An 18,056-nucleotide genomic window follows, 5' to 3' on the forward strand; every position below is an offset into this window, starting at 1 on the left:
TCCTGCCGACCTGGCCAGTCGAGGGCTAGGACCCACTGACCTGGTCAGAAGTGACATATGGTGGCATGGCCCATGTCCACAGGACTCAGCCCTTGAAACTGACCTAGAGAAGCGAGCCGTCAAGGCGCCTCAGATATCATCAGCCGTTGCTCCGAACTCGGACGTGCTCTGTGCGTGATCGCCTACGTTCGACGGTGTGGGCAGTGATCCACCCCTGTAAGGTTTGCGTCATCCATCGCAAGCGACTCCGAACCCAATTAATGGGTGACCTTCCTTCCTCTAGAGTCACATTCTCCAGGTCGTTCCAATTCACCGGGTTCGACTTCGCCGGTCCTTTCGACGTCAAAAGCTTCCCCGGGCGCGCATATCGCATCTCCGAAGCTTATCTGTGCGTGTTCGTCTGTTTTACCACGAAGGGCATCCATTTAGAGGCCACTTCCGACTTATCCACAGACACTTTTCTAGCCGCTTTCGCTCGGTTTGTCGCTAGACGATGTTGTCCTCACGAAGTTCAATCCGACAACAGCAGGAATTTTGTCAGCGCATCCCGCGCTCTGGCTGTAAGCCTTCTCGAGGCCATTCGAACTCGGACTTCTGCGGTATACAGCCAGCAGGGGTTATCGTGGCGGTTTATCCCTCCCGGAGCCCCACATATGAGGGGCTTGTGGGAAGCAGGTGTGAAGATTCAAGGCTCTGTTCCAACGGTCGATGTGTACGTCCAAATACACATTAGAGGAGTTCGCGACCTTACTCTCTAAAATTGAGGCCTACCGTAACTCGCGACCAATCTCTCCGATGTCTGAGGATCCAACAGGCGTAGATCTGGTACGATATATATATATATACTGATTTGAAGTGTATATTCCCCTCTAAGGCTCAAGTAATTATTTTGAAGAAGAAATTAAGCTCTAATTGGTTTGTATGTATTCGAAAGCTTTGTATTATCTATGTAATCTCTGTATCTATATGTTCCATTATTATTATTTTTCTCTTACTCAATTAAAATTATGACTTATTATTCATGAATCCGCCTAAGCTAATTATTATCTCCGTCAGTCGAGTACTTGTCGAGTAGAATCTTTGAATTGGGACAACGTACAAAGGTATATGCGTTAGTCATGGTCGGGAGGGTAAAGACTAGGGACGATTACCACCACTGTTCCCTTATCAGACGAAAGAAGAAGTATATCTCTTATACCAGCTTCCTAAATGCGTATCGGCGTAGATTTGTAATTAGTTTTTTTTTTTGGATTGTTATTAACGTATATATTCCGGGTATGATTCTCGAAGCGCATTATATTGATTTGTGTCAGTTAAACTGTGTAGCTAGGGGAGAAATAACAGCGAACAATCTGACGAGCTGGACCCGAGAACAGAGAGAATGCGCGCCTTCGAACCTAGCTTCCTATTAGCATGAAGTCAGAAATACCATCTATGGCAATGGCTAGGTCAGAGCCTAAATATACTCTGACTTTCACTCATGGCCCAAACCTGAACACTACAAATGATCCATTAATCCGGAAAGAAAAAGTCCAAGCCATCATCATTTAGACCTATCAGTCTCCTGACTCCTGACCAAGGATATTGGAAAAGCTGCTCCTAAATCGTATCAAACAACACCTACACATCAGCGATGCCATCCCGATGCAGCAATTTGGATTTCGCTAAGCACACGGAACCATTGAACAAGTAAACCGCATAACCTCTGAGATACTAAATGCTTTTGAAGGAGTATTGCTTCGCTGTTTTTCTGGAAGTCGACAAAGCTTTCGACCGCATTTTGCTAGATGGCTTAATCCACAATATCAAAATATTACTTCCACAGAACATCCATGGAGTCATAAATACAGCAAAGAAGTTTCGCAGTGCTATGTAAAGATTTCCTCTCTGAATCATCCAATTGATGCTGGTGTACCCCAAGGCAGCGTGCTTGGACCGACACTATATATCATCTTCACAGCAGATCTACCGACAAACAGCCTAACCACAACTTCGACATTTGCTGATGATACTGCCATACTAAGTTGCTCCAAGTGCCCAACAAGAGCAACAGAAGACGTATCATCTCATCTCGTGGCTTTCACAATCAACATTCCACAAAACATCGAAATAACATACTGTAGAAATCTCGAAACGAAAATTGCACGTTAATGTGGATGCCTTTACGAAGGCTTGAGACGCGTGGATTATCGGGACGGACCAGAGCTGAGGCGGCGATAAAGTCGATCAAAAAGAGTAAACCGAGCGAAACGACGTTAATTTTACGAGAGGTTTATTCCCACGCATAGCTATGTCGACTATGCTGCGGGCATGTGACGCTGGGATCCTGCCGGTGATCCAACGCTGCGGTGGCGTATGGTCGACGTGGACCACCACCATGGCGCAGACCTCGATTTTGGCCTCTGGGGCTTGCCACTTGCTGCGTCCTTGCAGGTTGTAGACGTAACCCTTCGACCACGCCTGCCAGAACCGCCGTTTGAGCTCGGAGAGCAGTTGCCACCTCCTGGTAAAGGTGGTACCGCTGCTCCGTGCGTCTGACTCGCACCCTTGTGGCAGCGAGCGAAGGGGCTGTCTGACCAAGAAGTGGCCTGGCGTAAGCACCTCTCCGTCGTTTGGATCTGTGCTGGCTGGAGTGAGCGGCCTGGAGTTCATGATGGCCTCTGCCTCGGCCAACACGGTCAGGAGCTTCGCTGACTTGACGGCCGCCTCCCATAAACCGCCGAAGCGCGGTGCTCGCGGGGGGATGAACCTCCACTCCATCCCTTGCTCCGCCGCAAACGTCCTCAGGCTGGATTGCTGCTCCTCGAATGCTTCCTGAAGCCTCCGCAGCTCGTTCTGGGCTCCGACGAAATTTGAAATACATCCTTAGCGGAACGCGATGAAGCTTTTGAACGATAAGAGAAAACAATTAATCGTTAGGTCTGGGATAAGTTTTAAATGGACGGCCTTCAAAGCGAAACACACAAATCGCAGTATTTGTAGATTTTGAGCGGCTGACGATCTCGATTGCGTAGCGAGACGTTGATGGGACCACAGAAATCTACCCCGCAAATCAGGAACGGATGACCCTCCCTAAACCTGTATGCTGGAAGATTCCCCATAATCTGACCCATCAATTTAGGTTTTTACCGAAAACAGTGGATGCATCTCCTCACTATGCGATTGCATTCTCGACGTGCATTCACTAGCCAAATCTCTTGTCTCAGCAAACTTACTAGTGTCTTTGCATTGGCGTGACAATTCTTCAAATGCAGATTCCTTAAGTAGAGTTCGACTAAGTGACTCTTGGCGGGAAGTAGAACCGGGAACTTAGCCTCAATTGGCACTGGAGCATGCAACAGCCTTTCCCAACCCTGATAAGAGAATACGATCGCCCATCCTCTGATCTTTTTTGGATAAAAGGAGCATCATCTGCAGGCTCGGCTACAATGATCAGGCTCACATACAAATTTCGGACCTTCTAGCCAAATGGACTCAAGGAGCTCAGGCACTTCGAATCCACGAGACGCCAAATCCGCTGGATTCGACAGCGAAGGGACATGACGCCACGTAATGCCCTGACGCAGCTCTTGAATCATGGCTACTCTATTCGAAACGAATACTGCAAGTGACGACGGAGGGGTTTTAATCCAATGTAGCGTTATTTCAGAGTCCGTTCAGAAAAATACGCTCTCGATTCGACACTTTTCCAAAACCTGTTTTACGTAGGACCAAAATTGTGCCAATAAAGCTTCGGCGCACAATTCGAGCCTCGGGATGGTTTTTGTCTTCAGCTACTCGTGCTTTTCCAACGATCAATCGAACGCACAGTTGACCTTCGAAAACCGCTCGCACACAAATGCAGCACCCTTACGCGTGAATAGACGCGTCCACGAAGCCATGCACTTGATCTGACGAGCACCCACTAGCTATAACGTACCGAGGCACGGCTATTTTCTCAAGACCACACAAATTTAGCTTTAGCTAAATGACATTGGGATGGTCGAGCACCAATTGACAAAATGGTGCGCTTAGTCGGATTCAAGTTTGTGAATCTATCTTCCAAGTTATACCGGAACGTATCTGCTCTTGGACTCCACCCCATCCCCCATGTTTTTGTCGAATCGGCATCATTGAATGATAGAGATTTCTCCTCATTGTTTACATCCATTAGTTCTGGATGGTTCGAAAACCATTTCGAAAGCTGAAACCCTCCGGAGCCACGAATCTCAGACACCTGCTCGCAAATCGACCTCAGCGTGTCTATGTCATCGGCATATCGTCTACATAAAAATCACTGCAGATTACCTCAGAACCCATCTAGTGGGTGTCTCTGTGGCGAACACCGAGCTCGTGCAAACAAGGAATGGCAAGGAAAGGTGCTGCGGACGTATTATAGGTAACTGTATTCAACCGAAATACTTGCAACTTATCGGTGGGATGTTCTCGCCACACGATGAGTTGGAAATTCCGGTCCTTTTCGGCCACATCCACTTGCCTATACATTTTCGAAACGTCTGCCGTTAAGGCATAACGATTCACCCGAAATCGAACGTGTGATAAAAATAGTTCTCTCTGAATAGTAGGTCCAACCAAAAGTAAATCATTTAATGACCGCCCAGTCGTGGTCTTGCTCGATGCGTCAAAAACGACTCGAAGCTTTGTGGAACTGCTATTAGGCCTCAGGACGTACTGGTGTGGTATAAAATAATGTAGTCCTGGTGGAATCGCGTTGTCTGTCAGAGACATATGGCCGAGCTCGATATATTCTTTCATGAAACTGAGATACATGTCTCTCAGCTCACTCTCTTTTAACGTTCGTCGTTCTAACGATAAGAAACGACGTTTCGCGACCTCGAAGAACGACCCCAACGATACTAGGTCGGTCTTAAAAGGCAACGGTATTTGAAACCTTCCGGTCGGAAAATTGCAGACATTGGCTTTTAAAAACTCTTCACGTGCCATCTGCTCTGCCGAATTCGTTTGCGAATGTTTGAAATCTGGCGTTGCATCTATCTCCCAAAGTCTTTTGACGCAGAAAGCGTCTACCCATCCTAAAAGGGTCTTTTGCAATAATGGTGCCCCTTCACCCAGTTTTATTTGGCCTGTGCACAACATATCGAAGAACGAGTCTGCTCCAATCAGCATATCTACCTTTTGAGGTCGATGGAACGCTGGATCTGCCAACTCCACATTCGCAGGAATTTTCCACTGCTTAATGGGGAGACTGCTGATTGGTAATGCTGCTAAGAATACAGAAATCTGCTACAAAACTATGGTTATTTAATCTGGAGTATATTGTCGTCGATACTTCACTCCTCGACACTGAGCTTGATTTTCCTACAGATGTCACTGTCAAGCAACGGTTGACCCTTGGCAACCTCAGCGAATGCGCAAGACTTTCTGTCATGAAATTGACCTGTGAACCCGAATCCAACAACACTCTTTTTAAGTGAACTTGGCCAAACCTGTCATGCTCGGGCTCACTGGATGCCTGGTTCACCTGCGCAGGATGGGATGTTGCTTGTACCCCAATTGCCTGACTTTGTGCATCTGCGCTCTGAGCTGCATATCTATGCTAGAGGGTGTGATTCCTCTGTGAACAAACTCTACACTTAGAGAATGTGCACTGGATTTGAGGCAATTAATGCATAATTGCTTGCCTTTTGCGAGCTCGAACCGCTCCAAGACGGTTATTGCCCCAAATCCCTGACAGTTTCCGATCGAATGGTTGGTACCGCAATATGCTCACTTGAGGTCGATCGACTTTTTGACCCTCGCGCAAGAAAATGACGATCTGCTCGTTTTCTTGCTGGTCGAAGGCATGTCAAACTTCGGTTTGCCTCTTGCTTTGGATGACTCCTCTATTAAAAGGTGTTGGTACCGCCGGCTCAACATTTTTGCACAATCCGACCAGCTGCTCCTCATACTTTGTTTTTGTATATGGGTCCACTTTGGATAACACCAGATGTATTATCATGACATTAGCAACCTCTCGCTCGTCTCCTAACGATAAAAGAGACTCTAGAATGTCTGACACTGTATCTATAATTGATCGCAATTAAGACGCTGAAGGCTTGGTTACGGCAGGAAAGTCAAAGAACTGGGCAAGTGTCTCAAAAAATATTAAACACTTGTTGTCGTACACCCTCTTTAAACTTTCTAACGCCTTTGGATATTTGGCATCTGACATTTGGAATGCCTTTACGGTTCCCAAGCTCCAAAGGCAACTTCAATTTTGGCAAATTGGAGTGAAGGTGTCAGGGCCGGCGTTAGAGGTTATGACGCTCGGGGCAAACATGAGAAGAGGCGCCCTTTGATAATATTTTTTTGTTTTCTCAAATGAACAAATTAAGGGAATTTGGCGCCCAGGGCGACCGCCCCGCTCGCCCTGCCCTAAAACCAGCCCTGGAAGGTGTATAGTTGCTGAATTTACGTGTGGTTTAGGGGCTCTGTTGGTCGCTGCCGACATGTACAGAGCCTTTGTAATCACAAAGGTTTTTCTAACGCCGCCCTATCCGCATTATCTGGGTCTAGTACATCAATCTCAGATTGCAGGGCCATTGCTTTGTTAATATAGGAGTTCAATATTTCCAAACGACATTGGATTTGTAATGGATAAAGTGAAATTGAACCCTCCTCAAATGCTCTCCTCATTCGATTAATATCTTCGCTTATCTTTTCCAACCTCACATACAAGTTTGTGAGCTTCGTGCTTTTACACATTCCGCTCCCAGTTGCCTTCTCTTCACTACGATCTTTAGACATGTTGATTAACTTACTACCAAAGTTGGCTGTCTAACTTATAATTCCTATTGAAGAGATTCGACTAACTTGCTAAGAGAAGAGACATCAGACGATAGCCTGATGTAATGCACTGCGTTCAGTGAGAACATGGTTCGACAGTGCGCCTAAATTTGGTACCCACGTATAAACGTGTTAGGTTCGATGCGACAACGAACGAAAACAGTTCAAACACAACCGAGTTCTGTCACGGCGAGCCAAGCTCGATCCGCTACGAAACGGACGCCCAACGCTAAGCTAAGCGTACGCAACCAACATTAGTTTGGCTTGACACACTAAGCTCGAACCAAATTCGAACCAATATGAGCAACGTAATTCTAATGCGCGTAACGCACTCGATTCCCAAATTAGAACAGCGTTCTAACCGAAACGAAGTGGCGAACGATGTTTCAATTAATCCAAAATGTAAGAGCGGATGATCAGGTCTCGCCACGAACGACAAGTTAGGAGACACTAGTTAGAGTCACCACGCACACAAATACCTAAATTAGAACAGCGTTCGACCCGAAAACGAAGTGGCGAACAATGTTTCAATTAATCCAAAATGTAAGAGCGAATGAGCTCTCGCCACGAACGACAAGTTGGGCAACACCAGTTAGAGTCACCACGCACACAAATACCTAAATTAGAACAGCGTTCGACCCGAAAACGAATTGGCGAACGATGTTTCAATTGATTGGCACAATATAAGAGCGGCTGATCAGCTCTCGTCACAGCGACAAGCTGGACGACACCAGTTGGAGAGTTAGATGACCACGAAGCTGCGGGAGCAAAGTTCCGACGAGTGTACTGCACGAACGTGAACTTAAGAGAACCGTATGCTGTAAGAGCTTAAAGAGCGCAACAATTAACTTACCGCTGCAAGGGTCAATGTTTTCTAAGCGAACGAAACAAAATCCGAAATAATGCAGCCCAACCTGCGAAACAAGCGGTAAGCTATGGCGTTGGCCCCTTATAATACTCTTCTCGATTTACCCAGCTACACACGAATAGTCAAACGGTAGGTGAATGTATATGCATGACACTGTTCAAGGCCAAGCCAATAGGTATTATCCGCTATTATTTTAGCCGCTATTGCTTTGGCATTGTTACCTTGGCGTTGTCAACTCAATGTCCATGTTCCGCTTCGGTGTCGGTATGGTGGTCTTCAAAGCGTGGATTGATTTTGGTAATCTTCCTTCTGAGGTTGGTTTTTGCGAAACTAATCCCAAAGTCCCTCCTCGGGCGCCATGTAGAAATCTCGAAACGAAAATTGCACATTAATGCGGATGCCTTTTATGCGGATTATCGGGACGAACCAGAGCTGAGGCGGCGATAAAGTCGATCAAAAAGAGTAAACCGTGCGAAACGACGTTAATTTTACGATAGGTTTATTCCCACGCATAGCTATGTCGGCTATTCTGCGGCCGTGTAGTTACATTTGCTAATATTAATTTACAGTGGCGGTATTTCTTAGTTGAACCCTAAGAATAGCCGCAGCCGCAGCATAGCCGACATAGCTGTGATACTTCATAATTTATATTTTATAGGCTACAACTATTCTTCGCGGCTATCCTATGGTGTAACTTGATGTTCATCTGGATAGAAGGCTTTCTTGGCGTAAACACACCGAAGCGAAGAGAAATCTACTTAAATTTAAAACTAGTAATCTACATTGGCTAATAAACACCCGTTTACCACTAAAACTGGAGTACAAAGTACTTTTGTACAATGCAGTTCTCAAACCCATCTGGACATACGGCTCCGAGCTTTGGGGAAATGCTTGCGTTAGTAATTTAGAAATAATCCAGAGAGCTCAATCGAAGATACTAAGAACTATCACTGGGGCACCATGGTACATACGGAATGAAAATATCCATAAAGACTTAAATGTAGGATCAGTTGAAGATTAAATTGCCAAGGTGAAAGCAAAGTAACCTTCAGGCCCATCCGAATAGACTTGCGCAGTCTTTAACTTGGCACACTAGCCATACACGACTCCAGCGAAGAGACCTCCCCACCCAGCAATAATACTTAGGTAGGGACGTACTCTAAATAATTAAGTGTAATTAATAAAATAAATATATCAGATTTACCTACTTGTCGTCAGGCTATTAGAGAGAAAACTCGATACAAAAAAAACCGTATAAAAAATATCTTGGCCACATGATCACCGAAGAAGGCATCCACACGGACCCCGACATGATTTCCGCCGTCAAGCAACTCAGGCCACCCGCGAACCTGCAATGCATCGGGATGGCATCCTGGCACCGGAGGTTTGAACAACAGGTTGCCTTTGAGCCACTCAATGAACTGCTCACGACCGCATCTGTACTTGCTGGCCCTGATTTGAACGGCAAGTTCCCGTTGCAGACAGATGCGAGTAACTTAGGAGTAGGCGCAGTCCTAACTAAGGAGATCGAGGGAAAGGAACGAGTCATCGCATACGTCAGCTGACGCTTAACCCAGACCGAAGGAAACTACGCCGCAACCGACAAGGAATACGTGGCCGTCATTTGAGCAACCCGAAAGCTGCGATGCTACCTCGAGGGATACCGATTTGACGTGATAACCGTCTATCTCGCGTTGAAATTTTAGACGAGGGTCAAGGACAATTTCTATTTACAATTTACTATTTTAAGTTAAATGTGGGACCAGCGGACGAAAACGGAGATTGTGCAACAATACTTTATATGTTCCTGGTGGCCAAGTCGGACGTATGGATTCGGTTTAACCTTCGCCTGGTTGTGCACCAATCTTTTAGCGAGGACGTTCGTGTGGCTTGTTTGTTTGGTCAAGTATCTTGTGGCTTGTCCGTAATAATTTCACCGACTGAGGGGACTCCAAGGTCTTTGGCGATGTCTCTATTACGGACATACCATTCAGCACCACAGATATTTCGGAGGGTCTTGTTCTGACAGTATGATAGTATCGCAACGATATTATTGGTCCAGCCTTGGTCCGATGTAAGGAAATATGTTCACGGCTGCATAAGCTGCCAATGCTTCGCGCGGGGTGGTCCGGTGCGTCCCTATGCCTTCGTGGTCGGTCCGGGGCCCCTCTCCAAGTGGCTGGCCGTTGTTTCATCCCTCCCTACCCGTCAAACAGGACAGTCAAAACAATTCGTAGAATTGGTCACCAGAACACATGGGATGAGCTTATACCTGCCTACTACACGGAAGAGAGTCACGCCAGAGACTGGAAACCTTCCGGATACCGCCCTTAGTAAAGCAACAATGCTCAAAGAGGTATTCACGATCATTGGGAACCACATTCAAAGAGCGTGTCAAGAACAAGGACGACACTACAATCTCCGCCGTCGACAACGGTCTCTAACGATGGGCTCATTAAAACTGGTACGGCAACATCACCTATCAAACGTAGAGGACGGCTTCGCCGTAAGCTTGGACCCGAAGTACGTCAGCGAATATCGACAAATTACAACAACCTTGGAGCCGGAAGTACAAAGTCGCCAATCTTAACGACTTAAAAGAATTCCACAATCACGAAAACAATGATCGCTGACCTAATATAAACGCAATTTCCTCCGCAACGCATCTCTCTCTCTGTTACCCCCTTGGAGCGCATTATCCTCCATGACCGATCTTCGCCAACGACCGTATCCGATCCGGATACGACCTGCACGCTTCGAGTAGCCACGTGCGGGCCTGACGACCCTGAAGGAAGACCTCGAGGCCGAGCCAGTGATCCTCCGTAGAACAACAACAGAACAACTCTGTACCCTTAAGATCAATAAAAGTACTCGTGTCGCCTTATTCTTTAACCAGGAGACCTTTTCTTTCAGCTACCACATCCCGAGATCAAATAAATTTCTGTGAACCCCGTCGCTGCGAGCATACCCCGGCCGAAATGCCGTCACAACCCATTAAAGAATTGAATGTTTAAATTACCAATAAACAAAAATCAGTGTCATTAATTTTTGCCCCGAGCAATTGTTTCTTTGATTTTTCCGCCGACTCCTATCCTCACTTCGGTCAAACTGCCAACCCTTGCAATTCTGCGCAATTTGGGTGAAGTATTCATGGGACAGAAGATAAATAGTACTTTAGTTAATATGTACGGATTAGAATTGCAAAGCTTAAAATATCGAGCGAAATATCAATTAAAAACTAAACAATGGTCAATCAAAATTCATTTCCAAAGTTCGGTTCAAAATCGTAATATCCTTACCAACTACGTATTAATGTACCTGGAGACGGAGACCAGTGGGCAATGGGAAATTTTAGTAGGCCTGGTTTGCATTGTAATGGGCGCAGTTAGCGTTTATACAAAAACACACTGCATATGTTGCATGGCCGTGTCTGAATGTTTCCTTTTTTAGGTTAAGGGACCTACATAATGCGATTGCGTGAGTTATAAGGAGATATGTCTACATTCATATGAATGTACATACATATGTATGTTTGGGTACATTTCCGACGTCAATTTAGTCTCCGTTTGACATTTCAAAGAAAAAGTTCTCGAAGCCGGGCTATGTATTATTTAGACATCAAGTGAATTTCAATTAGTATTGTGCTCATTTTTTGCATGTGCATACGTACATATGTATGTACAAAAACTAAAATATATATTAAGAGTTTTTTGAAGATGTGTACATGCATATATTATATACATATGTACGTACATCCTGTAATTACGACACATTGAGGATATGTTATTCATGAAAATATCTACATACATCCATAAGTACATATGTGTGCACATATAGTAGTATATCTACTGAGTAAATATTGCTCTATTGCTCATATCTGCGTTGATATATACATATTTGTAAATATATTTCAACATATTTCATACAAAACTACGTTAATGTGGGAACAAATATTTTAAAATAATACTTCCCAATGTACGTAAATTTATAGTTTGTATGTAGGTGTTAAAATATCGAAACATAAAAAAAGGAGCATACATATATGTACAACTATGTAAATAATGGAAAAAAAACATATGTATGTATCCACTTGCATGCACTTCCATATTCAAAAAACGTTATGGATGGTCAAGGTTTTCAAGTGGAACAGTGATATAGTTTATTAATGTATGAAATATATTGACATACATATGTATGATGTACATCTACATATAGTATATAATTATCTTTCCTGAACATGTGCATATACATATTTCCGTATGTACAAACATACATATGTATAATCTAAAATTTATGTCTGAAAAAAATGTGTTTACAACAAATATAATACCAATTCGAATTCGGAAAGATTTAAATTTGGAAATAATGGAACCAAGAAGATGGCACTTGCAGTTGTCATGTTTTTTCCTGCTGTTTAGCTCAACATTTGCAGGTATGCCAAAACACATACATACATGTATAAACATATGTATTTCTAGAATACATCACGCGCGAAATAGAAAAACTTCGTAGAAAAAACGAGAAGGAACGTGTGAGTCGCTTCTGTGGACGCGACTCTACTTTTATACCCGTACTCACTCAGTATATAAATTTGTGTGCTTATGATTTATGTATAATTTATAATATTTTACATTCTAAATTGGTTTGCTACATCTGTTGTCTACGTCTACACATCTAAAATGTAGATTATACATACAAAATGTAGATTCTGCATCTTCTCCGCAAAGGTCGCGACTTGCACAGGGCAGAGTGTGTGCGAGAGAGAAAGAGAATGAGTAACGTGGCCTCTTGCCGGAGGAAGTGGGGGAAGCAATGAAAATAATTTTTTTAAATTTGGCTATAAAAATGATCTAATCGGATCAGATTCGGAAATCTGGTAGATATCGTCATTCTCTCCGATACTGCGTTTTAAGTTTTCTCGTATCTTCATAATGGTGGCTGCCACAGATTTTCGTCTTTTGGGTGGGCGGAAGGGGGCGGGGCGAATTTTTGAAATACGTTTGTAGCAGTGTGATATCTCTGAGAACTAGGCGACAAACAAGACGTACAGAGAGACGGACGGACAGACGACAGACGGACAAACGAATTATAAATGTTACTCCCGTAATCGTAAGCAGTTGGCAGTTTTTGTCTGACATAGACTGGCGTAGGCAGAAAACAGAAGAAGTCTGCAAAAAGGCAGGTCAAGATAGCGACTTAAAAGAAGTACACTCAAGGCATTAATAGGTGTTGGCATATTCTTGCATGTGTGTGTGATAAGCTGAAAAGAGAATAGCGCGATTAGAAAAGAACGTCACAATTAGAGAAAATTAATTGATTCCTTCTGGCTATAATAATAATACGATCTGAACCAAATTAAGCAATCTAGTAGATATGGTCATTCTCGTATCTTCAATATTCTGGATGCCACAGATGTTCGTTTTCTTGTTGGTTTGGAAGGGTGCAGGGCGAAATATTTTAAATATACTTGTAATATAGTGATATTACAGATGTCTGGATACAAAATTTGGTTGCTCCAGCTCTTAGTCTCTGAGATCTAGGCGACAAACAATACGCACAGACAGACATGGCTATATCGACTCGGCTATTGATACTGATCAAGAATATATACATATACTTTATGGGTTCGAAACGTCTTCTTCTGTGCGTTACACACATTCACTTCGAACACAAAACTAATATTTCACTAGTATCGAGTACCGGGTATAGTATAGAAAGATTTCCCGTAAAATATTTTTTGTATCATGTTTTTAAATTAACTTAACTCATTTAGCGCCGCTCCTAACTGCTCGTACTATTGTGAGGGATACCCAACGGCACTATGGGGAACAATTTTTCTCTCTTTGTGTCCAATTGTTCAATGTAAGTTTTTTAATATGGAATGTAGGGTATGCGGTGGTAGGGTGGATTGGGATAAGGTGATGCTTAGGGGAGGCTCCCTCCTCCACCCAAATTGTTTGCGGGGGAGAGTCCAGTCTGCAGTGATCCCTGGGGTCACCTCGAGTAGTGCTGATCAAGATTAAGATTACGAGTTCTGTTGTGTATCTGTACCTGTTAAATAAATATAAATATCCGGCTCGATCGACCAATTTTTTGATCTCTTTATTTTCGACTCTGACTTCATTCCCTTTTTCGGGGATTTCCACTTAACAGACTTCTTAAATACTAAACGAGAAGGAACGTGCGAGTCGCTTCTGGGGACGCGACTCTACTTATACCCGTACTCAGTCAGCATATACATTTTTAAGCATATGATTTTTTAGAATTAAAAAAAAAAAAATTTACATTTTACATTTTTTTGCTACATCTGATATCTACATCTACATATATTATGTATATTCTAAATCTAACATGTAGATTATACATGTACCATTTAGATTCTACATCTCCTCCGTTAGGGGTTGCTCGCGCACTGAACGCGGCAGAGTGTGCGAGCGAGATGGAAAATGAGTTGTGTTGTCGTGGGCAGGAAGGGGCAGGGGAAGCGACTGAAAATTAATTTCTTCATTCTGGCTATAATTATGATCCGATCTGATTCAGAGTCGGCAGTCTGGTAGATATGGGCATCTTTAAAAATGTGCCTGCCACAGATTTTCGTCCTTTGTGGGGGCGGAAGGGGGCGGGGCAGTATTTTGAAATACACTTGTAGCAGTGGGATATCACATGAGTCTGGAAACCAAAATTGGTTACCCTAGCTCTTATAGTCTCTGAGATCTAGGCGCTCATCGGGACGGACAGACACACATGGCTATATCGACTCGGCTATTGATGCTGATCAAGAATATATATACTTTATGGGGTCGGAAACGTTTCCTTCTCTGCGTTATACACATCCACTTTTACCACAAATCTAATATACCCCTTTTCTCTTTTTTGAGTACGGGTATAAAAATTCATAAAGTGGTGGTTACATTATCATAATCGATATTTATCGGTATCAAATAAAACTTAAAGTGTTAACGTAAAACATAAAAAAATTCACAACATTCTCCTCCTAATGTATTGTAGTCACACGTAACAATACTTTTACATTACATTTTATTCTTAGAGCATACATATAATTTAATCAACTTGATAACTGGTCTCTTATAAATTCCATTTTTGCAAAAAAAAAATCTGCTATCTTTTGGGATGCTTTCCACATATTTATTGTTTGTAAATCTCTTTCGGTAGCATTTGAGTAAAATGAATCTCTAAAATTAGGTCCGATCAAAATACTATTTGGTGTCAATGGTTCTACTTCAGTTAAATCAGTGAATATATATTAGGGGTCTACTGTTGATCATAAATTACATATATCTCGCACGTTCTGACGTCTCACGTTCCCATGCTCCTCACATATGTGAAGATAACGGAGGATTAAAAAATCAATGACATTTCTTGTCTTCGGGCCAACTAGTAGTAATCTATACTACAAATTTGTAGAAAAATAATCTGAGTGTAAGCGGCTATCTCCGCAACGCGTGCACCAAACTGCATTGTTTTTTTTAATGATAGCCAGAGATTGTGGCTTGGTTTGAACAAACAAATTTGTACTTTTCTATAAATAGGTTAATCAAGAATTACAAATGAATACAAAAAAATCAAATTTGGTCTAAAAAAGGCGTGTCTGAACGCCTATTTTATTTATTTCTCCGCAACGCGTGCACCAAATTTCATGCGGATTTTTAAAATGGTAGCCAGAGTATATGGCATTCTTTCTATACAAAAGTTTACTTTTCTATAAATAGGTTCCCCGAAATTAAAAATTAATCAAAAAAAATCTAAAATTTGCTCTAAAAATGTGTATTTGAACGCCTTTTATTATCATTGTTTAATTTCGATGAATTTCTAAACATTAAATGCATTTAGTAAGCAGCAAAGCGCGCGGGTCTGTTAGTTTCGTATATATTCTTACTTGCTTTTTTAAAATTGGTGCCATTGTCTGAATAAAGCACTATAGGAAATCCTCGACGACATCCAAATTCTCGAAAAACATTCATAAAGGCATTGCACGATAGATCTTCGGAAATTTCGAAGTGTACAGCGCGCGATGTCATGCAAGTAAATATCACACCATATCTTTTTACGTGACTTCGATTCCCTAATATTTCTATTGGGCCGAAGTCTTTCCGTTGGTTGCATGAGTTGAGATGTTGTATGAGGAGCAAATGCTCGTTCAATTTTCAGTTGACTCTTCATGGTACGGACACGCGGGGTATTTCTTCCATTCGCCTTTACCTCTTCTTTCGGCTTCGTCAATGCCTCGGCCCGCGTCGAGTCGATCGACAGAATACACCAACAAAATATGAAGTCTGAGGACGGGAATAGGTCCAGGCTGGATTAGCAGTTGCCTAGGGCCCTCCTAGAAATAACAGAAAAATTTTGTTGAAAAAACAAAACTCCAAATAATGAATACAAAATATAATAGCCACTGAGAAAAATACAAAATAAAGAAGGGCCCCAGATTGATGGTTGCCCAGGGCCCGGTTAAGGGTTGATCCGGCCCTGAATAGGTCGCTACATCACATCAGCCCTCAAAACAAAACGAAAAACCAATTCAAGCGGCCAACAATTGTAGAGCCCACACACAAGCACAGTATGTGTGAATACATGGCACACACACATTTACGTAACCTGGAAACGAAACTCAAAACAAACTCAAAACGGTTTCGGAAAATAAGAATTGATACAAAATTTTGTCGTGTCTGTTTACACACATACATTTGCAATTCTCAGCTTTCTTTCCCTTCCCGACATGAGTCATACATGCCGAACGGCCCAGCTCCCGACCCGAATGGCCTGGCTCCCGACCCGAGTGTCTCAACCTCACAGAGCCGAAGCGCTGGGAGCCGGGACAGAACACTCAGCTTGAGCCCCTTTCGTTGTATGAACTGGCACATCTATATACTGTATGGTTAGTGCTACGACTTTTAAGTAGAGGTGGAGAAACATCGATAATAACATCGATGCATCGATGTTTTAAAATTTTTGGAAACATCGATGTTGTATGGCGACCATCGATGTTTTTGCAAGGTAAGTAAAGTAAGGGAAGCCCAGAAGGTATGTGCAAAAATATATTTATAAATTGAATTATTAACTGTATTTAGATGTTTTCAGGTATTCAACTTGTGGTGTAGGCAACGTCGGTGGATGTGTGGCAACATCGTGCGAGTCCGAAAGGTCTTTCAACAAGGCTGGACAGATCATATCGGACCGTCGCACCAGACTTAAAGTTGATGTCGTAGCTAAACTCATGTATCAATAAGAACCAAACCATGTTCTGTTAAACTTATAGAATAAGATTTGTATTTTGATCTCATTAAATTTGTTTTTGTTTTCTTGCTTTTAAAGCTTTTTATTTTGTTATAAAATTAACCAAATCTTTTCAATTAAATTAATTTAATTTACAGAAAAAACAATTTGTTTCTATTTTTAAAAAAACATCGATGTTTTATCGATGTCCACGAACATCGATGTTTCTCCACCTCTACTTTTAAGTCACATGCGACCTTCCACTGGTGTTCTTTATATTTAATATTTTCAAACAATTTAGCCATTGTTTGATATGTTTCCTTCATATTAACAGCATGTGCGATGGGAAGACGGCTTTTGGTTTCCATTATGTAGCAAAACAGCCTTTAAACTTTCCTTGCTGCTATCAACAAATAACCTCAAATTTTTTGGGTCGTAAGCTTCACCCAGTTCCTTGAATAAACCACAAATGTCGTGGCAAATCCACATATCATCTTTCGTCGTATAAAATTGTGCGTGAGCCAAATGACGCGTCCGGAAATGGGTTATGTTGACGTTTTCCTTTAATAAGCCGGAATCCTTTAAAAAAGATCCAAGAAACTCGGATTTATATTTAGGAAGATCCAGGTTCCTCACCAAATCGTTCAATTGTTCCTGTGAAATAGGATTGAAAAATTTCCATTCTCCTGAATAGTTATTGCTTGAATCCGTTGTTCCATTCGACGAGGAAGATACCTCTCCTTTTTTGCGTTTTAGGGGCGGTATTTCCTCTGAAGGACGCGCAGGAAGGGTAAAGCCGAAACCAGATTGTTTCGGGTAAACTATTTTCATGTGTTTCCCAATTCCAGTTTTCTTTTCTGAACAAAAGAAACATTCGGCGCCGTGAATATCTGTTTTTTTCCACATCATTGGACTACCAAATTTAAATTGTTTTGTAAAAAAAATTTTAAGAAAAAAAATAATGTTTAGTATTTTGGGTAAAGTTAATAGTTTGTGGATTAGAGTTACTTACTTTCGTCGTAATCAATATGCTGTTAAATTCAATCTACACATTTGACATATACAGCTTGGTCTTCAACAAAACTTTCGGGTTTGATTTTAAAGTTTTCTTCATACTGTTTTTGGAGATTTTCGGTAAAAGCGATTTTTATTTCGTTGATCATCATGT

At 42.4% G+C, this 18,056-nt stretch overlaps 1 protein-coding gene and 1 long non-coding RNA gene across 2 annotated transcripts in view; both read left to right on the forward strand.

Annotated features, from left to right (window-relative positions):
- Positions 1 to 11,869: 11,869 nt before the first annotated feature.
- Positions 11,870 to 18,056, forward strand: part of LOC111078287 (lachesin) — a 67,090-nt gene continuing 60,903 nt past the window's right edge. The window contains exon 1 of the mRNA XM_041595706.1: positions 11,870 to 12,086. Coding sequence (XP_041451640.1) covers positions 11,930 to 12,086 — 157 coding nt within the window. The 5' untranslated portion in view covers positions 11,870 to 11,929. The remainder of the gene's footprint in view (positions 12,087 to 18,056) is intronic.
- LOC121405113 lies at positions 16,588 to 16,960 on the forward strand. The gene is made up of 2 exons (XR_005968378.1): positions 16,588 to 16,696; positions 16,754 to 16,960. It is a non-coding gene; the product is annotated as an uncharacterized LOC121405113 (long non-coding RNA).

The sequence above is a fragment of the Drosophila obscura genome, unplaced genomic scaffold, assembly GCF_018151105.1.
Source record: "Drosophila obscura isolate BZ-5 IFL unplaced genomic scaffold, ASM1815110v1 contig_137, whole genome shotgun sequence".
NCBI classification, from domain to species: Eukaryota; Metazoa; Arthropoda; class Insecta; order Diptera; family Drosophilidae; genus Drosophila; species Drosophila obscura.